This window comes from Lepidochelys kempii, chromosome 16 (genome assembly GCF_965140285.1).
Source record: "Lepidochelys kempii isolate rLepKem1 chromosome 16, rLepKem1.hap1, whole genome shotgun sequence".
Lineage (NCBI taxonomy): Eukaryota > Metazoa > Chordata > Testudines > Cheloniidae > Lepidochelys > Lepidochelys kempii.
Genome location: NC_136395.1, coordinates 4,250,216 through 4,274,723, shown reverse-complemented (window position 1 = coordinate 4,274,723; position 24,508 = coordinate 4,250,216). Strand labels below are relative to the sequence as shown.

At 44.6% G+C, this 24,508-nt stretch overlaps 1 protein-coding gene across 13 annotated transcripts in view; it reads right to left on the bottom strand.

The window, feature by feature from the left end:
* Window positions 1-24,508, bottom strand: part of PNPLA7 (patatin like domain 7, lysophospholipase) — a 443,243-nt gene that overhangs the window by 45,754 nt on the left and 372,981 nt on the right. For 11 of the 13 annotated variants that reach the window (XR_012155226.2, XR_012155225.2, XM_073314045.2 and 8 more), the window contains 3 exons: window positions 20,765-20,881; window positions 16,044-16,113; window positions 6,512-6,628 (listed from right to left, as the gene is read on the bottom strand). Coding sequence is in view for 11 of the 13 variants with exons in the window: in XM_073314045.2 (XP_073170146.1) it covers window positions 6,512-6,628; window positions 16,044-16,113; window positions 20,765-20,881 (304 nt within the window). In the remaining 2 variants the exon portion in view is untranslated. Of the gene's footprint in view, window positions 1-6,511; window positions 6,629-15,835; window positions 15,916-16,043; window positions 16,114-20,764; window positions 20,882-24,508 lie in introns of those variants that run through there. The other 2 variants (XM_073314054.2, XM_073314050.2) reach the window with 2 other exon arrangements.

Sequence of the window (24,508 nt, the reverse complement as noted above, 5' to 3'; positions counted from 1 at the left end):
CCTGCTGTGACTTAAATTTAGGTTTAGCCGGAGCCGGAACATAGAGTCCCAGAGTCTGAAGTGTGATGTGAGAGTTTTTCAGGCCATGCAGTTTTATAACCGTTTGTTAAACAGAGCTTTGCCATCAAATGGAAGGTCCTGCAGGGAGGTCTGCACCTCACTGGACAGCCCAGAGAACAGGAGCCACGACACCCTTCTCATGAACACCACGGAGGCCATGGACCGCACGGCCATGTCTGACCCATGCCTGCAGGGTAGCCCTGGCAGCCGCTGTACCCTCCTCCACCAGCGCTTTAAACTCCTTCCTGTCATGCTCCTGGAGGGAGTCCTTGAACTCATACCAGCCCAGGAGAGCCAGATTGTTGGCCAACCCAAAACTGGAAGCTCGAGGACGAATAGATTTTTCTCCCAAATGAATCAAGCCTCCTTGAATCCTTATTTTTTGGAGTAGGGGCTGGTTGGCCCTGCCATGCCCTGTGGTTGTCCGACTCGACCACCAGGGAGTTAGAAGCAGGGTGGGTGTATAGGTATTCATGCCCTCTGGTGGGCACAAAATACTTGCGTTCTGCTCTCTTAGAGACAGGGGCCAATGAGGCCGGGATTTCCCATAGGGCATTTGAAATTTTTGCCACCCCTTTGTGGAGAGGCAAGGCCACCCTGCCCGGTAGTGAGGCAGATAGGACGTTAAAAAGGAATCCTCCACCTCCTCTGCCTGAAAGTTGAGGTTTGATGCTACCCTTTTCAATAGCTCCTGGTAAGCTTTAAAGACAGAGGAAGGAGGGGCCGTAATCACCTCATCAGGGGAGGGTAAGGAGGAGGGCGTGGTACTTTGCGTGTCCACCAGCACTGGAAGATCCACCACCTGGTCACACTCCAGGCACAGCACCGAGGATGTATGTCTCACCGACTCCTTCCTCGGAGGTCAGGAGAGGGAGGCCGACGGCTGTTCTGAGGCTCCGGCCACTGAGCAAGCCCCCACTGGGGGCTGCGTCGGGGGCACGGTCTCAGTGGTACCATTGGACTGGCCACGGGGCCCGGTGCCATTGCACCTCCTGTGACGGCGGCGGAGCAGGCAGTTTGGCCGGGCTGGCCTGATCCATCGACGGACAGCTACGAAGGGAGGCCGGGCTAACGTATGACCGGCCGCTGTCCCTGGACTGGGAAGACTGGCAGCACTGGGAGTGGTGCCAACCCCGAGACCGTGACTCCGACGTGGAGGAATGGTACAGCTGGTAGCAGCTGCTCCACGATCGGCTCTGGCGGGTGGATCCACAACAGCGAATCGCCAGTGATCGATGCCCGGGGCTGCAGGAGCTGTGCCGTGGCAGGGTCCTGGAGTGAGACGATGAATGGGAATGGCGTTGACGTTCGTGCTGCGACCAGCTACGACAGCCCCTCCAAGAGGAGGGCCTTTGGCTATGTCTGCCTCGATCACCATAGAATCATAGAATATCAGGGTTGGAAGGGCCTCAGGAGGTCATCTAGTCCAACCCACTGCTCAAAGCAGGACCAATCCCCAGTTACATCATCCCAGCCAGGGCTTTGTCAAGCCTGACCTTAAAAACCTCAAAGGAAGGAGATTCCACCACCTCCCTAGGTAACCCATTCCCAGTGCTTCACCACCCTCCTAGTGAAAAAGTTTTTCCTAATATCCAACCTAAACCTCCCCCACTGCAACTTGAGACCATTACTCCTTGTCCTGTCCTCTTCTACCACTGAGAATAGTCTAGAACCATCCTCTTTGGAACCCCCTTTCAGGTAGTTGAAAGCAGCTATCAAATCCCCCCTCATTCTTCTCTTCTGCAGACTAAATAATCCCAGTTCCCTCAGCCTCTCCTCAGAAGTCATGTGTTCAAGTCCCCTAATCATCTGTGTTGCCCTTCGCTGGATGCTTTCCAATTTTTCCACATCCTTCTTGTTGTGTGGGGCCCAAAACTGGACACAGTACTCCAGATGAGGCCTCACCAATGCCGAATAGAGGGGAACGATCACGTCCCTCTATCTGCTGGCAGTGCTCCTCAGTGGCGGAGTAGTGCCCGGAGTCTCTGTCAGATGGTACCCAGCCAGAAAACCTGGTGGGAGTCGCTGGCGACGCACGTGGACTGTGCACGGAACGGTTGCTGAGTGGTGAACAGCGTCAGGAATGTTCCCTCGACCGAGACCGGTACCAAGTTAGGAGTGACTGCAGAGACCCCAGTGGTGGCTTGCCTCTGGACCACGGGGCCAACACTGGTGGTGCTCCTGGTACCGGCATGGACATCATGTCCTGAGCTACCTGCAGGGCCTCTGGTGTGGAGGGCATCTGGAAGTCTGCTCTGAACAGGCTGGACTACTCCGCATGACTTGAGTCAGAGGCCTAGAGGCTGATGGGGATCGAGGACTGCCCAACATGGGTCTAGACTCTGCCCCAGATTTACTCCGGTGCTGCGGTGGAGAAGGCCTCTTCTTAATCTTCTTGCCGTGCCCCGTGGATGGGGAGTGGTGCCGACTAGTAGATGGTGCTGGGGGGGTCGCCACACACCAACACGGCAGTGCCCGATGCCGACTTGGAGCGGCGTGCCGGAGTCGGGGTCAACGCTGACTCCATGAGGATAGCCCGGAGCCTAATGTCACTTTCTCTCTTGGTCTGAGGCTTAAACAACTTGCAAATCTTGCAGCGATTGCTGAGATGTGTTTCAAACAGCGTAAACAGTCCACGTGTGGATCACTCTCTGGCATCAAGCTTCTACAACTGTTGCACGACTTAAAACCCGGGGTGCGGGGCACGCCCCAGCCCGGGCGCACTAGCTAAACTAAACTAAAAGCGTACTAACTACAGGTCACATACCCTGAACGAACAAGCATTCTGGGGACAAGCTGGAGCAAAGCTGGAGCAGAGCAGTTCCGAAACACCTTCACTGGCAGCAAGAAGAATCTGAGGATGGGGGGATCACGTAGCGCCCCTTATACCGCCCCATGGAGGCGCCACTCCAGGGGTCGCTAGGGGCACTCCCCTATGGGTACTGCTAGGGGACAAACTTCTGATACCGGTGGACATGGCAAGCAAGCACACCTATAGTGGAATACACATGAGCAATCACTCAAAGAATAATAATATAGCAGTAGGAATATACTACCAACCACCTGACCAGGATGGTGATACTGACTGTGAAATGCTCAGGGAGATTAGAGAGGCTATTAAAATAATAATAATGGGGGATTTCAACTAACCCCATATTGAGGTGTCATTAGAGGAGGTTTTGAAACAAATTGATAAACTAAACAGTAATAAGTCATCAGGATCAGATGATATTCACCCAGGAGTTTTGAGGGAACTCAAATGTGAAATTGCAGAACTGCTAATTGTTGTGTGTAACCTATCATTTAAATCAGCTTCTGTACCAAATGACCTGAGGATAGCTAATGTGACACACATTTTTTAAAAAGACTCCAGAGGTGATCCTGGAAATCACAGGCTGGCAAGCCTAACTTCAGTACCAGGCAAATTGGTTGAAACTATAGTAAAGAACAGAATTGTCAGACACATAAATGAACAAGATTTTTGGGGAAGAGTCAACAAAGGGAAATCATCCCTCACCAATCCACTAGAATTCTTTGTGGGGGTCAACAAGCATGTGGACAAGGGGGATCCAGTTGATATAGTGTACTTAGGTTTTCAGAAAGCCTTTGACAAGGTCTCTTATCAAAGGCTCTTAAGCAAAGTAAGCTGTCATGGGATAAGAGTGAAGGTCCCCTCACGGATCAGTAACTGGTTAAACGATAGGAAACAAAGGGTAGGAATAAATGGTCAGTTCTCAGAATGGAGAGAGGTAAACAGTGGTGTCCAACAGGGGTCTGTACTGGGACCAACTATGCCATACAGATCACAAATGAGCTGGAAAAAGGAGTAAACAGTGAGGTGGCAAAATCTGCAGATGATACAAAACTACTCAAGAAAATTAAGTCCAAAGCAAACTGCAAAGAGTTACAAAGGGATCTTGCAAAACTGGGTGACTAGGCAATAAAATGGCAGATGAAATTCAGTGTTGATAGATGCGAAGTAATGCACATTGGAAAACATAATCCCAATTATACATATAAAATGATGGGGTCTAAATTAGCTGTTACCACTCAAGAAAGAGATCTTGGAGTCATTGTGGATAGTTCTCTGAAAACATCCCCTCAATGTACAGCGGCAGTCAAAAAAGTAAACAGAATGTTGAGAATCATTAGGAAAGGGATAGATAATAAAACAGAATATATCATATTGCCTCTATATTAATCCATGGTATGCCCACATCTTGAATATTGTGTGCAGATGTGGTCACCCCATCTCAAAAAAGATGTATTGGAATTGGAAAAGGCTCAGAAAAGGGCAACAAAAATTATTTGGGGTATGGAACTGCTGCCATATGAGGAGAGATTAATAAAACTGGTACTTTTCAACTTGGAAAAGAGATGGGGGGGAGGGATAGCTCAGTGGTTTGAGCATTGGCCTGCTAAACCCAGGGTTGTGAGCTCAATCCTTGAGGGGGCCATTTAGGGATCTGGGGAAGAAAAAAAATTGGGGATTGGTCCTTCTTTGAGCAGGGGGTTGGACTAGATGATCTCCTGACGTCCCTTCCAACCCTGATAGTCTATGACTAAGAGGGGATATGATAGAGGTTGATAAAATCATGACAGGTGTGGAAAAAGTAAATAAGGAAGTGTTATTTTCTCCTTCTCATAACACAAGAACCAGGGGTCACCAAATGAAATGAATAGGCAGCTGGTTTAAAACAAACAAAAGGAAGTATTTCTTCACACAAAATACAGTCAACCTGTGGATCTCTGCAGAGGATGTTGTGAAGGCCAAGACTGTATCGGGGTTCAAAAAAGAACTAGATACATTCATGGAGGATAGGTCCATCAATGGTTATTAGCTAAGATGGGCAGGGATGGTGTCCCTAGCCTGTTTGCCAGAAGCTGGGAATTAGTGACAGGGGATTATCACTTGACGATTACCTGTTCTGTTCATTCTCTCTGGGACACCTGGCATTGGCCACTGTCAGAACACAGGATACTGGGCTAGATGGACCTTTGGTCTGACCCAGTTTGGCCGTACTTATGTTCTTATAACTGAGATTCCCAGAGTGGCTATGCACTGTGACAGCTACAACTCCGTAGGGTCCTGCTTTGAGCAGGGGGTTGGACTAGATGACCTCCTGAGGTCCCTTCCAACCCTGATATTCTGTGATTCTATGATTTAATTCAAACCAGAACTGAACTCTCACTAGGTTTATGTGACTGGACAATCCAGTCCATCATCCATTGTTGAACCAATCCTCAACATCATCTTCAGACACTGTGCAATCTTAGAATGTACAGATGGATAGCTGGGACAGGTGGAAAGATAGCTAGATTAGGAATTCATATTTGTAGAGAGAGGCCCAAGCTGCAAATGGCAGGTACAGTTTTCAAATTTGTGGGAGCATTTGTAGTTCTGCCCTTTAGGGAGATAAGGACCTTTTGCAAAATTTGAATCTGGGTTTGAATTTTTAACACCGCCCCCCTCTCCCGCCCTCCCAGATTGGGCTGCTCAGATTCCAGGCCTTTTACTCAGGCTGCTCTCTAATTATTTGCACACAGCTCATGGGAAATGTACTATGAAAACAAATTTTCAAAGCATTAGATATTATGACAAAAACTCTGACCACCTCTATTCCATAAACATTTGACAACACAACTAAAAAAACACACACACAGTTTAACATTCCTGGCTTCATTCAGCTGTCTAATGAGAAAAACATTTTAATAGGATGATTTTAGATTGATTTTCATTGATTTTAATGTTTCATTGAATTTAATAAAAACAAAAGGAGTACTTGTGGCACCTTAGAGACTAACAAATTTATTTGAGCATAAGCTGTCGTGAGCTACAGCTCACTTTATCGGATGCATCCGATGAAGTGAGCTGTAGCTCACGAAAGCTTATGCTCAAATAAATTTGTTAGTCTCTAAGGTGCCACAAGTACTCCTTTTGTTTTTGTGAATACAGACTAACACAGCTGCTACTCTGAAACCATTGAATTTAATGTTATATGAATTCTCCAGTTAAGATAGACATTGCTTTGAATCTTAGACACTAAGAGCAGTTAATATTTCACCATTGTTGCATATTTAGAATCAGTTCATATTTATGCTCTGTTCTTCCAACAGATTCAAGGAAAGAGGTATATTTATAATTTTATTCCTTCACTCCTCCCCAACCCTTTTTTAAAAATACACACTAGAATATGTTCTAATAATTAGCCTGACATATTTTTGACACATGATTTGAAAGGAAACATTCCATCCCAAGAGGCCGTCTTGGAAAAGCCTGTATAACAACAAAGCAAAGGCCCTGTATCCAGAGGACAATGCAGCTCTGCTAGCCTCCAAGAGATCAGAATGGAGTTGTTCTGGAAGGTAATCACACTGACATATGCCTGTGCAGATGGAGTTTTACCATCTGTCTTCTTGGCGAATTGCAAACAACTATCCACAAACATACCTGGAAGATTGTTGATATAACCTCCATCCATCAAGAGATGCCCATCCTTTGGATCACAGAGAGGGGGCATGTACCCAGACAGTGACATGCTGGCACGGACATACCTCCAAAGGGAACCTACAGCAATAAGAGGGAAGACATCCATACTAACCCACTATGGCAGGACTGGGCGGGGGTGGTTTCACAGTCACTACATGCAATTTTGTGACAGATATTATCCCAACGGTCGGATTGCAGAATGTTATTAAAGCACCCGAATGACTCCCAAATCATAATGCAGGCTAGGAAAAGGGTTACTCAGTCTCCAACTCAGCAAAGCATTTAAGCTCACACTTAACTTTAACCATGATCTTAAGCACTTTCCTGTATCACAGCCTCCACCACCAACCATGAAAGAACAAGGTTTCTTCTGCAGACAAATGATGGGGAGGAATCACGAGCCTCAATTGTAGCTGAAGGCCATTAACCCCCAGGAAATGCCACATGTGGCAGAATCATTACCATTCGTAGGAGCTGAACACATGGGATACACATTTGACTCCCCCACACAAGTTTTACCCGTGTTTAGATTTTTAACAGGACACCAGAGACATCACTCCAAAGATGTGGGATTCACACCCTGCACCCTTCTTGCTAAAACTGCAAGAGCCTCTCTGCAGGATCCAGTTAGTCAGGATGCAAACCTGGCCTCCTCTGATTAACACAGCATCTTTGAGGACTCCATCCAGACTTGTGCCATCCACTCAGTAACTTCAGCCCCCTTATCAGAAGGAGGTGTTACGCCTGCACCACCAATCTCTCACAGAACATCTCAAGATTTTAATTTTACTGTACTCTACTTGCTCTACTTAGCACAGGTGCTTGAGCCCCATAATCGCATCTCCTCCCCAGTCCTTCACAGAGGAAACAACCTGCTCTTTCATTTCAGTTCTATACAGAGAGCATTAGAGATTGGCCAAAACCAAAACCTCCCAAAACTTTGATGGTCCAGATCAAATGACACACAAAGACAAACTACTCCCAGGGTGAGATGTTCCAAAACAAAACTCAGCAAGCAAGGATTAACAAAGCCCCAAATGAGCCCATTTTGTCTATTTCAACAAAGCACAAGACCCGCAATAGAGTAGCCTGTGAGACTGCTGTCATACCACAGGTACTCAAGGGAAGTGTTCTATACGGAGTGGCAATCGCTTTAAGTTAGCATGGAAAGGCAGCACTTGGGAGGCTGTTATGTGGTACAGGAGGAAGCAAAACAACCATCTCTGAATCACCAAGTTAATCTATTAATTAGCTGACTGAACCGATTTATTTGTTAATACAAGAGACTTTTTCTCACCATTTAAAAGAGTATGCAGCGGATGAGAGAACATGTAGAGACCCAGTTGGCTTGGATTCCTTTGGCAGGGTCACCCATACGGTTCTCATCCCCAGACACCAATACTTGGCTTTAAAGAGTAATAATTACTGTATATTATTTGTATTATGCCAGTGTGTAGGGACGACCAAAAATGGGGCCTCGTTGTGCTAGGCACTGTATTAACTGAATCATGGATACTCCCTGCCTCAATGAGATTACAATGTAAATAAACCAGACAGGCAAAGGGTGGGACATACCACACAAGCAGAGTGACGGTTTGCAAATGGCATGTGACAAGATTTTTAATCTGTGTTTGTTTTGGGTGGGTTTTGTTGGGAGGGGACATTGAAGGGAGGGGAAATGAGGGGGCCAGAGCAGGGCAGAGGAGAGGGTTTCATGGAGAGCTGGTGGAGAAAGGCTGAGGTGAAGAGACAGGGAGGGAGGGAGCAAACCGCCAATCAGCATGGGGAGAACATCTCTGGTCCTTCCCTGGAACTTCTTTCTTCGCCAGCCCAACCCTTCCCCGCCTGGCTGTTACAATGATAGTCTCTGTACCTTTCGTTCTAGGACCACAAAGCTTTTACAAACGTTATTTCAGCCTCACAACCCACTGACAGTTGGGTAGGTAGATACCATTATACTATTTAGCAGCAAGGGAAATTGGGATCAGAAAGGTTAAAGTGACTTGCCCACGGTCATAGTTTCAGACACTGGCAGAACCAGGACTAAATCCCAGGATTCCATAGTATTCTTGGATCCCATAGTATTCTTGTCAGCAAGTTAAGGAAGTATGGGCTGGATGAATGCACTATAAGGTGGGTAGAAAGCTGGCTAAATTGTCGGGCTCAACGGGTAGTGATCAATGGCTCCATGTCTAGTTGGCAGCCGGTATCAAGTGGAGTGCCCCAAGGGTCGGTCCTGGGGCCGGTTTTATTCAATATCTTCATAAATGATCTGGAGGATGGTGTGGATTGCACTCTCAGCAAATTTGCGGATGATACTAAACTGGGAGGAGTGGTAGATACGCTGGAGGGGAGGGATAGGATACAGAAGGACCTAGACCAATTGGAAGATTGGGCCAAAAGGAATCTGATGAGGTTCAATAAGGATAAGTGCAGGGTCCTGCACTTAGGACGGAAGAACCCAATGCACAGCTACAGACTAGGGACCGAATGGCTAGGCAGCAGTTCTGCAGAAAAGGACCTAGGGGTGACAGTGGACGAGAAGCTGGATATGAGTCAGCAGTGTGCCCTTGTTGCCAAGAAGGCCAATGGCATTTTGGGATGTATAAGTAGGGGCATAGCGAGCAGATCGAGGGACGTGATCGTTCCCCTCTATTCGACATTGGTGAGGCCTCATCTGGAGTACTGTGTGCAGTTTTGGGCCCCACACTTCAAGAAGGATGTGGATAAATTGGAGAGAGTCCAGCGAAGGGCAACAAAAATGATTAGGGGTCTGGAACACATGACTTATGAGGAGAGGCTGAGGGAGCTGGGATTGTTTAGCCTGCAGAAGAGAAGAATGAGGGGGGATTTGATAGCTGCTTTCAACTACCTGAAAGGGGGTTCCAAAGAGGATGGCTCTAGACTGTTCTCAATGGTAGCAGATGACAGAACGAGGAGTAATGGTCTCAAGTTGCAGTGGGGGAGGTTTAGATTGGATATTAGGAAAAACTTTTTCACTAAGAGGGTGGTGAAACACTGGAATGCGTTACCTAGGGAGGTGGTAGAATCTCCTTCCTTAGAGGTTTTTAAGGTCAAGCTTGACAAAGCCCTGGCTGGGATGATTTAACTGGGAATTGGTCCTGCTTCGAGCAGGGGGTTGGACTAGATGACCTTCTGGGGTCCCTTCCAACCCTGATATTCTATGATTCTATGATTCCTGACTCCCTGCTCCTTATTATAAGCACTAAACTTCCACTTAAAGACAACAATGCCAGTACTGGGCAGGGATCGTTGAGATGTTTCTGTACTGCTGGTTTCATGCATGTTATACTGGGCATTTTTGCCCAAACATTCTATCATATAGACTCAAAGTCCTTAAATGCATGTCTAGGTGCATACTGACCCCAAGTGGGGTCAGCACGTGTGTTGAGCTGTGATTTGCTCCCTTACCACACATTTTGCACTGTGGAAGTAGTAAAGGTGCAGCTATCAGGGCTGGATAGTCCTCCACTGCCATTCCCACAATTCCCTGTACAGGAAGTCCTTGGACTTACAACGCCGACTTACATTTGGACGCCACTTACAACGCTTTTCAGTTGACTGCCTGTTTCGCCCTTACAATGCTAGATCTGCATAAAGTTGGCTTGAAATCACGTCCTGGTTGCATTATACTTGTATGGAGCTGGAAGGGGTCACTTCTGATTGGCTTTGAAGCAGCAGGGTAGCTTGTTGCCAGGTAGGGTTGCTGCTTGTTTTTGATTGGCTCCCGGCCCTGTGCTCAGCCTTCTGAAAGCTTGAACAGTGATTGGTTAAGGCTCAGCATGTGTGCCGTTCTCCCTGACTTTCTGAGCCTGTGTTGCTGGGATTCTGAGCAGCATATGTGAGTTTTTATGTTTATTTGAATGCTTTTTACTAAATACAGTGTACAGTAAATACATTGATGTTGCAACATTAGTCATCTATAATTCATTGAGTACAAAAATCTCGCTTATTGTGGGGAAAATAGTGTATCAAGCCTTGGTTCAGGAACCAATCCCCCCTTCATACCATTGATGAAACAAGGACAAGTGCAGAGTCCTGCACTTAGGATGGAAGAATCCCATGCACCGCTACAGACAAGGGACCGAATGGCTAGGCAGCAGTTCTGCAGAAAAGGACCTAGGGGTTACAGTGGACAAGAAGCTGGACATGAGTCAACAGTGTGCCCTTGTTGCCAAGAAGGCCAATGGCATTTTGGGGCGTATAAGTAGGGGCATTGCCAGCAGATCGAGGGACGTCATCGTTCCCCTCTGTTCGACATTGGTGAGGCCTCATCTGGAGTACTGTGTCCAGTTTTTGGCCCCACACAACAAGAAGGATGTGGAAAAATTGGAAAGCATCCAGCGAAGGGCAACACAGATGATTAGGGGACTTGAACACATGACTTATGAGGAGAGGCTGAGGGAACTGGGATTGTTTAGTCTGCGGAAGAGAAGAATGAGGGGGGATTTGATAGCTGCTTTCAACTACCTGAAAGGGGGTTCCAAAGAGGATGGATCTAGACTGTTCTCAGTGGTAGCAGATGACAGAATAAGGAGCAATGGTCTCAAGTTGCAGTGGGGGAGCTTTAGGTTGGATATTAGGAAAACGTTTTTCACTAGGAAGGGTGGTGAAGTACTGGAATGGTTACCTAGGGAGGTGGTGGAACTTCCTTCCTTTGAGGTTTTTAAGGTCAGGCTTGACAAAGCCCTGGGTGGGATGATTTAGTTGGGGATTGGTCCTGCTTTGAGCAGAGCTTTGGACTAGATGACCTCCTGAGGTCCCTGATATTCTGTGATTCCTATGGGAAAAGCAGTTTCGACTTACAACGTTTTGACTTACAATGCAATTCTGAGGAACGAATTGTGTCGTTAAGTCCAAGGACTCCCCATACCTGTAGCTTCCAGCTGTTCTAGCAACTCACTTCCCACTCATCCTCTATACACCACAGTCATCTGCCAGTTCATGTACCTTTGCTTGGTGTTTGGGGTTCTTCATTTTCCATGCAGCCTGCTCCAGTTTCTGAACAGCTCAGTCCAGCTCTGTTGAATAGCATCAAGGAGGCCCACCACCCAGCACGCTGCTAGCTGGCTGGAGGAGCACACCAGGGTCCTAGTTAATCTCTGGTGTAGATACACCAGGGATCATTATTCCAGCTGGAGCTCCAGAAATTCTATGAGGCCATTTTGAAGAAACTGGTGGAGGTGGGCACCCACCAGACTGGTGAGCAGTGCAGGAAGTGCATCAAGTACCTAAAGCAGTTGTACTACAAAGTGAAGGATGCAAATGGCAGGTTTGATAGGCACCCTCTACATGCCCCTGCTATGAGGAGCTAGACTGTCTGCTTGCCACCCTGAGCACAGAGCCCACCGTCCTCCATGACATAATATTGACCGGGGGCAATCTTACATGTGATCCAGCCTGAATGCAAAGCAGGGAAAATTAAATTTAAACACAAGTAGTAACTCTTTCAAACTACCTTTACAATTATTCCTGGCAAAACAATTAAAAGAGTACAGGCTTTGCAAGCATGAGCCCAAATCTTTGCAAATTCTGCTCTTTAATAACTCTGCCACATCAATGTCATCAGTGATGAGCTGCCAGAAGCTGAAAAACCGGTTCCTTCAGTTGCTCCGAGCCTTCAGTGGCACTTCGGCGGCACGTTCTTCAGTCGCTCCAGGTCTTCGGCGGCACTGAAGGACCTGCTGCTGAAGTGCCGTGAAGGCTCGGAGCGAGTGAAGGATGTGCCACCGGGTGAGCAAAAATTCATAGGGGAGCCTCCCCAGCCGAGCGCTCAGGTGGGATGGACAGGACGGTCCTGAGGGCCGCATGTGGCCTTCGGGCCGGAGTTTGCCCACCCCTTTAACAACCGGTTCTAAACCGGCTTCTAAATTTAACAACTGGTTCACGCGAACTGGTGCGAACCAGCTCCAGCTCCCCACTGGATGTAATGATATAGATTTATACCTTGACTAGCAAAGTACTGTCCCAAACACCTTGCTAGGACTTCACCTCACCCTCTCAGCCAAGCCCAAATTTTTAAAACCTGGTTAACGAAATGCACATCTAATTCTTACCAGAATGTGTCTGTGGGCTGCTAACATTAGCTGTAATGAAAGCATTCCAAAGTGATAAAATTGTAGCCTGGTGCTGATGCAGAACATATAGTGAGGGACTCTTTCCTCTTTTAAACCATGACCAAAAAATGCTCTTTCACTGCCTTAGCAGGCACTTCCACCTCAGATGGACCGAGCCTCCCAGCCAGGACTCCTGTCAATAGGACTGTCCATCAGTAGGGTGTGATGAATATGGGAATTTTGACAATATATTTTTTATGCCTCTGCATGCCTCAGTTTCCCCTGGGCTTTGCACTGCTATACACTGAGTGTAAAGGGAAGGCACAAGGTGTTTGACTCACAGAGCAGCCTGGAGACCAGAGACATTAACAAACTGAATAAAATCTGCACGTGACGGGAGGATCCAGATGAGACAATGGAAATCCCAATGGCTGGGACAGTCACACTTAGCAATAACAGCCAAGAGGACGGAGATTCCCTTCCCCCAACACCTCTCTGCAGAAAAGGCCCCAAGCTAGAGAACAAAGTGGAAAGGTTCTGTGGCTATGATAAGCAGGGATCCTAGTTTTCTGTGATAAAAAAACCTCCTATAAAAAAAAAACCATAAAAATTTGCGTTTTTCCACGATTAAAATGAAACGCTGAACTTTAGTCTCCTTGGCCACAATATATATAGGTATCAGTTGAACACAATATTTACAATTTTGAAGCAAGTTCAAAGACTACCAGGGCCTTCAATTATTATAATAAAATAAATTAGTAGAATTGCAATTTGTATTTCTTACATATACCAAATACTTCTATGTCTGTATTCTGTATTTTCAGAAAACTGTTTTTTTAAATGCACAAAAAATCGAAAATTGCTTTTATATTAACATTATTCACTGTCTGAGTTAGTTCGGGAGGCTGAAGTGAAATCTGAGATGCACTAAAACATGAACACCTATACACCGTTGGGTAACCTCTATACGCTGGAGGCAGTTTATTGGAGTATGTTTAGCTATGTAAATTTAAAGCGCATTCAAAAATCAACTACAAGAGGGGAAGGTTGCGCACATTGAATAAGCGACATTGGTACTTTTAGTAAAATGTAGTTAATAGCTAATATATGTTTTTATTTTCTCACAAAATGTAAAAACTAAAGATTCTCTGTAAAAAACGTACATTCCATGGTTTTCTGTGTCAAACGGATTTCTAGGCTCTCTAGTGATAAGAGTACCACAATAAAAACTGTTTACAAATTACAGGTCCCCATCACAGCATCACATCTCTTCATCCACATCCCCCTCCTTTCCAAGGATGTGGGAAAACTAGGCAACCCTTACTTCCTTTTCCTGCCTTTCCAGTGATGCCAGGTCTACTTTCTGGTTGCCTACGCCTGGCCTGCAAATCACTCCATGTGAAAACACGCACTTTTATCCTCACAGATGTTGTGCAGAGTGCAGCAGGCCACAATAGAACAGAAGGCACTGGCCATATCGTCACTCTCACACCAAGGGGTAACTTTAATTATATTAATGTTAAATTGGAGTTGCAATGTTCCCTCCACAAGCTCAGCTCTCAATAGTTAGCCCTTAGCACATCAGACTTCAAATCTTGCTGGTCAAACTGGGTGTAGAGAATTTTGCATCTAGAATCTTTCATTACTGGTTCTTCTGAGGTGGGTATGGATTTGTAACAGTGTTTCTTTTGTCTATCAGAGGTCAATGCTGGTAGGACGTTTGCTCTTCACTACTTTTGGTTATAGGTTTACTGGGGATCTCTAGATGGGGAAAAGCTTGGCTTTTGGTATCTCGTCAATAGAATACTGAAGACTGAATAATGCTTGAGGTGGATGTGTTTGGGGGGTTTTCCCTCTATTTTTTTGATGCATGCACTGAATTCCAGAGACTGGTCTGAGCAGTTCTCAGGGTTTCCCCTATGCTTTAATATTCTGTTATTATTTTAAAACTTATTCCTGGAAAAAGGAATCTGTGTTCTCAAATGCCAAGCAGGATGTAGCTGGATTAACAAAACAGATACACTGGTGGGGGAGGAGGAAAGCAGAAAGATGTGCCAGCAGGAGCCAGCACTGATAAGTGGCTGCCTATTGATTTTACAATGTGTCTTCATAACTGGTATTTCAGAGATAGGCTGCTCTATAGTATTAAAGGCCTCTCCACAAACCACTCCACCAAGATAAGGCTGCTGGTGCTGAACAAAATTTGACCATAAGATCAATTTCCATTAATGTCAAATGGTAACTCATTACATCTCAATGAATAGGAAGCAATTCCTATGAGAGATTTTTGGCACTTGAAGAGCCCATTTATGATCCCCTAGAAGAGGAGACTGCAAGGGAATGATGAATGAGAGAACTAAAAGGGAAAGCTCCTGGCTTCCTCTTATCCCTTTGCTATTGCAAGTGTTTAGAAGGAAGACATGGGAATCAGATGGGTATGTTTTACTGAGAGAAAAACAGAAGTGATCAAAGCCACACGGCGTAATGGCTGGTAGAGCGCAAAACTTGTCACTATTTTCTTTCAAAGAAAAAATCACCTGACCAGTATTGAAAATGAACACTGTGTTGTGAGTAGCAGCTAAATTCTAATGTATTGTCTTGGAACACTCCAGCTTGGTGTAGCATACTTGCAAGTTTGTCACTTCGCTACTAAGAGGCAAGTTCTCCAACAGCCCAGTTTAAAAGAAGCAGGGAGAACTCAGCCATATTTTTAAATGGTTTTGTGAAAAACCACAGAAAAGGACAATAATCGGGAGCCAAACAGAGGTGACTATAAAAAGAAAAGGAGTACTTGTGGCACCTTAGAGACTAACCAATTTATTTGAGCATAAGCTTTCGTGAGCTACAGCTCACTTCATCAGATGCATATAGAGGTGACTATATTGCATAACCAAAAACAGTCAACAAACCAATGGGCCTGGTTTCTCATTTACACTAAGACCTTTTACACTGCTCTGGCAATGTAAGACAGCCTTAAAGTTATAAAGATCCCTATATAGTGCCAGAGCAACAAAGGGGCCTTATTGTAAATAAGCATCTGACCCCATGTCTCTTCCTGGGGAGAACAGCTAGATTCATGAGGGCTTTTATTTAAATGCATGATTTTTACAATTAATTCTGATTTAAGGGGGAGTTTTTGTATTCCATGCATGTTTTTATGAACACATTGGTGTCCATGAACTAATTTACACTCCACGCAGTGAATCATCTTGCCTATTTCAATTCCTCAGGTGCTATAGCTCCTTGTAATCTGTGTGCAGCCATGGATCTGGTGTTCAGCAGGTAGCACTGAGAAGGACGAAGGAAAAGTAAAGGGATGGAAAGGAATGAAACTATACAGAAAGGCTGGCATTCAAACATCACTGCAAGCTCAGAGACACCCCCCACCCCGCAGAAGACTATCTGGACACACTTACCATCTGTGTGGACTCTCATGGCTGACGCAGTAATGTCAGTCGTGATAGTGAAGTAAGGAATCCACAGATCCTGCAATACAGGAAGTGTCAGTTTTATAGTCATCAGTAACCCTGGGCATAAGCTGACAAGCAATTCTAATACAGGGACATATACGCATAAATGCCTGCACAGAGAGATGAAAATGTGAGCCCTGCGTGGGTGGCTAAAAATCTGGCTCTAGAGCAAACACTTTATGTATAACCAACTGGGATGAAAAGCCATGTTCTCTTTTCCTAACACAAATGAAATAATATTTCCAGGAAAATAAGAAGGTTTTTGAGATTCTCAATATACAATGCAGGGTATAGCAGATCCATAACCCATGTTTGTAAAAGTCTATATTTACTCCTTTTGGAGTTATGTTAACCTACAGCATTAGCACTCTTTACAGCAAAACCCGTCTTACACAATTACAGATGAGAAAATGTGGATGCCCAGAAGAAGTGAGTTCTTAAAGGGCAAACAAAATTGTATTGGAAACTTTGGGGACGCTTTGAAATAATCCTTTAAGACAAGGGTTTGCCCAGTGGGAGTCCTCCTTAGTGCAAGTCTCACTGTTACTTTTAGGAGACATTCTTGTGTATACACATCCCTACACATACTCATTTTTCAGTCTCAATATCTTTACTAGCATGAGTAGTGAACAAGTGCTAGCAAAGTTAATTTCTCTCTCTCTGTAGGGTAGGTATAACAGTGATAATGGGGTAGCTGGGTTCTATAACTGTCCATTTTGCATCAGTGTCTATTTCTGAGGTGGTGACAGCTGATGTTCTTCACAGACAAGGTCAGCTCCGAGACTACTGCACTGGGCAGCACAGTATGGGGAGGAGGTGACCCTCTGTGGAGAAAGAAGTGGAGAAGACTATTTAGAAAAGCTGGACGAGCAAAAGTTCATGGGGCCTGATGAGCTGCATCTGAGGGTGCTAAAGGAGTTGGCAGATGTCACTGCAGAGCCATTGGCCATTATCTTGGAAAACTCACGGCTATCGGGGGAGGTCCCAGATGACTGGAAAAAGGCTAATGTAGTGCCCATCTTTAAAAAAGGGAAGGAGGAGGATCTGGAGAACTACAGGCCAGTCAGCCTCACCTCAGTTCCTGGAAAAATCATGGAACAAGTCCTCAGTGAATCAATTCTGAAGCAGAGGAAAGTGATCAGGAACAGTCAGCATGGATTCACCAAGGGCAAGTCATGCCTGACTAACCTAATTGCCTTCTATGACAAGATAACTGGCTCTGTGGATGAGGGGAAAGCAGTGGACATGTTATTCCTTGACTTTAGCAAAGCTTTTGACATGGTCTCCCACAGTATTCTTGCCAGCAAGTTAAAGAAGTATGAGCTGGATGAATGGACTATAAGGTGGACAGAAAGCTGGCTAGATCGTCAGGCTCAACGGGGAGTGATCAATGGCTCCGTGTCTAGTTGGCAGCCGGTATCAAGTGGAGTGCCCCAAGGGTCGGTCCTGGGGCTGGTTTTGTTCAATATCTTCATTAATGATCTGGAGGATGGCGTGGATTGCACCCTCAGCAAGTTTGCAGATGACACTAAACTGGGAGGAGTGGTAGATATGCTGGAGGTTAGGGATAGGACACAGAGGGACCTAGATAAATTAGAGGATTGGGCCAAAGGAAATCTGATGAGGTTCAAGAAGGACAAGTGCAGAGTCCTGCACTTAGGACGGAAGAATCCCATGCACCGCTACAAACTAGGGACCGAATGGCTCGGCAGCAGTTCTGCAGAAAAGGACCTACGGGTTACAGTGGACGAGAAGCTGGATATGAGTTGCCCTTGCTGCCAAGAAGGAGCATTTTCGGCTGTATAAGTAGGAGCATTGCCAGCAGATCGAGAGACGTGATCATTGTCCTCTATTCAGCATTGGTGAGGCCTCTTAGCAGGACCAAAACCCAACTAAATCATCCCACCCAGGGCTTTGTCAAGCCTGACCTTAAAAACCTCTAAGGAAGGAGATTCCACCACCTCCCTAGGGAACGCATTCCAGTGCTTCACCACCCTCCTAGTGAAAAAGTTTTTCCTAATATCCAACCTAAACCTCCCCCACTGCAACTTGAGACCATTACTCCTCGTTCTGTCATCTGCTACCACTGAGAACAGTCTAGATCCATCCTATTTGGAACCCCCTTTCAGGTAGTTGAAAGCAGCTATCAAATCCCCCCTCATTCTTCTCTTCTGCAGACTAAATAATCCCAGTTCCCTCAGCCTCTCCTCATAAGTTATGTGCTCCAGCCCCCTAATCATTTTTGTTGCCCTCTGCTGGACTCTTTCCAATTTTTCCACATCCTTCTTGTAGTGTGGGGCCCAAAACTGGACATAGTACTCCATATGAGGCCTCACCAATGCCGAATGGAGGGAAATGATCATGTCCCTCGATCTGCTGGCAATGCTCCTACTTATACAGCCCAAAATGCCGTTAGCCTTCTTGATGCAGTACGTTTTTAAAAAAGCTGTTTATTAAACATAGTCTGATACCAAGAGGATTCCAAAGAGATTCAAAGATTCCAAAGCCAGAAGGGACCATCGAGAACATCAAGTCTGGCCTCTTGTATAACACAGGTCATAGGACTTCCCTGAATTAATCCCTGTTTGAACTACAGCAGATTTTTTAGAAAATCATCCAGTCTTGATTTACAAATCGCCACTGATGGAGAATCCACCACGACCCTTGCTAAGTTGTTCTAATGGTTAATTAACCTCATTTTAACCTCAAAAACATATGTCTTATTTCATATTTCATTTGTCTTAAAAACATATGTCTTATTTTCATTTGTCATATGTCTTATTTCTTATTTCATTTGTCTTAAAAACATATGTCTTATTTCTAGTCTGAACTTGTCCAGCTTCAACTTCCAGCCATTGGACTGTGTTGTGCCTTTCTTTCCTAGATCTAAGAGCCTGTTATCAAATTTTTGTTTCCCAGGTAGGTACGTATGATCAAGTCACCCTTAACCTGTTCGTTAAGCTAAACAGATTGAGCTCCTTGAATCTATCACTATAAGGCAGGTTTTCCTTTCCTCTAATCATTCTTGTGGCTCTCCTCTGAACCCTCTCCAATATATCAACATCCTTCTTGAATCGTGGACACCAGAAGTGGACACTATACTCTAGTAGTGGCTGCACCAGTGCCAAAAAACAGAGGTTATGTGACGTCCCTACTCCTATTCGAGATTCCCATGTATACAGCTAGGGATTGCATTAGCCCTGCGGCCAAGGCGTTGCACTGGGAGCGTCTCTGACAAACACGCAGGCATATGGATTACAGTTGAGCAAAATGGGATACGACCCCTGAGCTAGAGAAATGCTCCCCTGATTGGGATTGCTGGGAGAAGATTTTTTGATCATGTGCTTTATGACAGTGACAGTGGAGGATGAGGTGACATTTCACATGTCAGTCGTTTCACAGGCATCTTACACAGTGCCTAAAAATGACCAAAAAGGTCCTGACCTACAATACAGAGAGCAGAAACGGTTAATATTCAGTATGTTCATTCTTAAAAAGTCAATGCACATTTTAAAAGTTCACTGCACTTTTTTAAGCCCTTTCTGTGGAATGCACCCCAAAGGGTTACACAAACTCTTCTTTCAAAAGAGTGACTAGTTTAAAAGAATTACCTACTGAACTAGCGAGATAATAATGAAAAACCATTTATGTTTGTGGTCAGGTGTACTCCCCACACCAACGCTGAGAGAGCTGAATTAGGCCAGGCAGGCCCAATCAGCCAATTAAGCAGCAAATGAGGGCGAATTAGGCTGGAAAGCCTTGATTAGAAAGGACACCTGGGAGGGATCAGCCAGGGGCTTCCATAAGGCCAGGAGGCTGGCAAAGGTGTAAGGGGGCAGTAGGGAGGAAGTCTGTAGCCTCTCTCCCTGGAGTAAGGTAGAAGGAAGCGGGGAAGGAACCGCCGAGACCTACTAGGCCTTAGAGAGATCTGACTTGGAGATCGGGAGAAACACAGTAGGAAGTAGTTCAGGGGCTAGAGCAGTAAGGTGGGTGCCCTGCAGACCTCAACCACTTGTTACAAGGCCCTGGACTGGAACCCAAAGTAGAGGGCAGGCCTAAGGTCCCCTACCAACCACTGCAGAGTACTACTGCTCGGGGCAGCGAACTAGAAGACTGCTTGCGTGACAGGGTCAAGGCCTGGGCATGAGGAGGACTGCCTGACGCACTTGAGCAGAAAGACTCTGAAGGACTCCACAGTGGGAGGGGAATTACAGTGTGACCTGGCTGGAAGGCTAAGTCACAAAGCAGCTGTGCTGCGAATCTGTGAACGGGAGGAGAGGTGCAGACGGTAGAGGAGACAGAAGGGGGCGCTAAACTGGGCAGAGCTAATCCCCAGAACACCAAAAGGAGGCACAACGCAGCAGTGAGTGACAAGGTCACATGGCCCTGACTCAGGCTCTCAGCCAGGCGGGTTTAATTGGCAATCCAAACAGAAGTGATTAAACAGATATTTTACCTACCACATGGTAGGTCCAAATTCCATTAAAATGGCATTAAAGGTAAATCCTCCCTCCCAGGCTGGTGCAATGTTAAGTTAATCGTTACAGCATGCTGTACATCAGGCCAGAATACCTAAACTATTATGAGCATAAAAAAAACAGACCTTTCTATTGCAGTCCAACAGGAGGAGAACATTTGTTACACATTAAAGCAAACAAGCAAGTTACCTCAATCTGTTTGTCTTTGAAGATGTTGCTGATGCCATTGTTAAATGAAGCTCCAGAGAACATGGAGGTTATTGGATATGTCAAGTCTAGCACAGTCTTAAACACTGAATTCATTTCCTAAAAGTAGGAAGAAAATATTTCAAAGGTGAGCTATATGGTGGAAACCCACTGAAATCCTACTCATCTGCATTTGGAGTGAGGTTCTGTTCCAACTTTAAAAGCAAAGATGAGCGAGCTACTCTGGTGAACACAATCATCAAAAGAACCAAAAACATAACAGCAAGGGTCACAAACAATATCTGCTTTGTTGAGTGTCATAGATTAAAATAACTTCAAACTCTGTATTTAGCTTCTATTAAGGATACAGAAAAATATGCATCTGCATTAGTTAGTTTATGTAAAAGTCCACACTAAAGTAGCAAACTCTCTACAGCAGAAAAACATGGGCACTGCCATTAGGTGGACATTTCCCACCCAATCTATTTCTGGAGACTGTGGAGTATGGAACGATTAGAGGACCTCAGCACTTCCCATCTTCTTTGTTGACGCTAAAATGAGTAAGTTTTACTATACTGTATATGATCTGTCCCATTGCTACATAGAAATGACACTATAAAGCTAGATTATCCTGACTGGGATGCACAGGGATATGGTATACAGGGCTAGAACAGGGTGCTGGGTGTGAGGATTTCTGGCTCTATTCTTGGCTCTGCCACTTGCTCATTAGGCCATTTTTGGGCACATCTATAATCTCTTTGTGCCTCGGTGTAACACTTCTTCAATCCATATAATTCGACGTGCAAGGGTGATGTCATGCCGAATTAATTCATCTTTTAGAGCTTCCAGAGCCTCTCTATAGAAGTGTAAATAATTTTTATTCCTAAATCAATTAGCACATTCTTTATCTTTTTTCTTAAAAACCAGCACTGAGCTACGATGATGATGGGCCCTCCAGAAAAAATGTAACACAGGTTCATCTAGTGTAGCTAAATAAATGGGTTTAGATTAGACAGGCAGGCAGGCAGGCAGACACTCTCAAATATCTTCAGTGTAACAGGCCCAAACAAGAATTAAGCTTTCATGGAATTTCTTTTAATTTCAGATTTGCTAAATCTTCGTGCTAAACAATGTTTCTTTTATTCAATTTACTAGTTTATTAATTTAATTTGAAAATCAGGAAGCCTCCAATCCATTAGCATAGCTACATTATCTGGGCTTGAGTGAAATACTGGACTACAGAAGCTTAATGTCTGAGTATATTATACCAAATTAAATTAAAATTCAATGAAAGACATCTAAATATGCAAATGATATCTTCCCACTTACTGTGTCAATTTTAAATACCACACCAAGAGAATAATTCACTATTCTTTTTCTCAATTAAATAGCATTTTATTAGTCAAAAATCTTTTTTCCTTTTCACATCTTTTCCACGACTTAATGAATGGGGCTTAGGCATGCAGGAACTGGGGCGGATTAATGCACCAACAAGGCCTCTATGGCTGCAGTCCATTAAATGATTTGTAATCAACATCTAATTGCCTCTTCACTTTAGCAAGGGTTTAAGAAAATGCAGAATTAGCCCACATCATGATTTCTATTCTCCTCTATCGATACTCTACCTGCTCCGAGACAGTGTGACTGTAAAAACAAAAAGAAAAGGAGGACTTGTGGCACCTTAGAGAGACAAACAAATTTATTTGAGCATAAGCTTTCGTGAGCTACACGATGAAGTGAGCTGTAGCTCACGAAAGCTTATGCTCAAATAAATTTGTTCGTCTCTCTAAGGTGCCACAAGTACTCCTTTTCTTTTTGCGAATACAGACTAACACGGCTGCTAGTCTGAAACCTGTTAAAACAAAGTTCTATAAAAACAAGTCAACTAAAAGCAGCTGAATAGGGAACCCCTAAAACAGATGAAATGCCTTAGCAGAAGATAACAGAACTGTCAGCTTCACACCTTTGCACACTTAAGGCTTTGCGAGGGTGGAGAAAGTCTGCCAAACCTAATAATGAACATGCTGGTCATGGCTCCAGAGTTAATAGTGAGGTAAGTTTTACACTTCAAGGAGGGATTCAACCTGTTATATGTGACAAATACAGTGAATCCATCCAAAATTAAAGTACTTTTAAAAAAAAAAAAGTATAAAATTATTTTTGGGAATATACCAGAAAATCCATTAGTTTATGAGATATAATTAAATTGTTAACTAGAACCTTCAAGAAATTTAGTGCCCAGTGTCATACCTGTTTTTGTCCCTACTGGTCTTAACAATGCAGACTCCCCATAGAGTAAATACTCACTGAAACCTTGTACGTAAGGTACCGTGGAAGAAATATTTTAGAATGAATGGTAATTAATTCTACTTCAAAACAACATATTCTTATTCTTTATAACTGAAAGTTTCTCCTTAGCTGAACTGTCCTCTTCCAAAATAGCTGACATGTCCTATTGCTCTTCGTGGGGCTGAAGGTACAGGCTGCCCTTAGCAAAGATGGCTCATCGCCTGCCTTTACCTGCTCCTCCCTAGTGCTCCTTTCTCTACTTTTCAAAAATAAAGAAGGCCAATATCATCCCTAAAAGTAGCTTGGCTTCACTCCCAAGGCAGTGTGTGTTTGTAAAGAGGACATCTTAACTGTGTATAGCCTGTGGCCTCATTCTCAATTGACAGGATATGGCAGCCATTCTGAAAGATGGCAATTCTTCATGAGTTCATCAGAGAGGTGATTTTATTGTTCACCCTCTGCTGAGGGATATATTTGCATTTTTAAAAACAAACAAACATGATCATTAATTCTAAAACAGGTTTTTCAAAAACTACCTACTGCACCAGATCCACTCAATGAGCAGAGGAAAACTAGGGTTTGTGAGCAGGGGAATGTATGGGGTGCAGAAGTGAGAGAAAACTGCATGCAGGATAACAGGGAAGTCAGGAGACAGGGGCACCACTGAAGCGCACACACCTACTTTGTTTTTCTCTGGGGATGCAAAACTGCCATAAACTCATCTTAACTGGCCAGGACACTGGCAACCAGAGTGTCTGGGTGAATTTAACTGTATAAGCTAAAATTTTTAAAAATGGTTCAAAGTTAATATTACATATTTATATTCTCTTCAGGTTCTTGTTTAATGTCTATATTAAAATTGATTAAAGGTGGAGCATACGTGTCAATATTTTAGAGTAAATTACATTGCATGGACGTTGTAATTATTCCAAACCCAACCACTTTAAACCCAGGAAATAAGACTGAACTTCAAAGAAATCCAAATAGTTCAAGGTCTGAAAATGCATGGTTAGAGCATCCAAAACCTTAACAATATTGTAGTGGCATGGGGGGGGGGGGGGAGATATAATATTTTTAAAGATCAGTTTAAGTTCCTCTGGAACTATAAAAATTGAAAGTTTCATTACAGGGGACAGTTAAGGTTGTTTGGGTGCCTTTGGTGCATTGCCAGACCATAGGCATGTTTAGATTTCTTTTAAATTCACCCTTAGTTCTATATTTCCTGGGTTTATAATACTTATGTTGGCCCCTTATTGAAACTTAGTGGGTTGGTTTTTTTGGTTGGCCCTCTCCCAGTACCAAAAGAAAGGAGAAGAGATAAAGAGAAATGAGGATCTTGAGTTGACAGTCCCCAAGGCCAATGGGGAGCAGCCACCCTGATTGATAGGGTGGACAAACCAATGAGAGAGTCAGGAGCCTGAGGCACATCCCCTGTGTTAGGTGGAGCTGCCTGAGCCA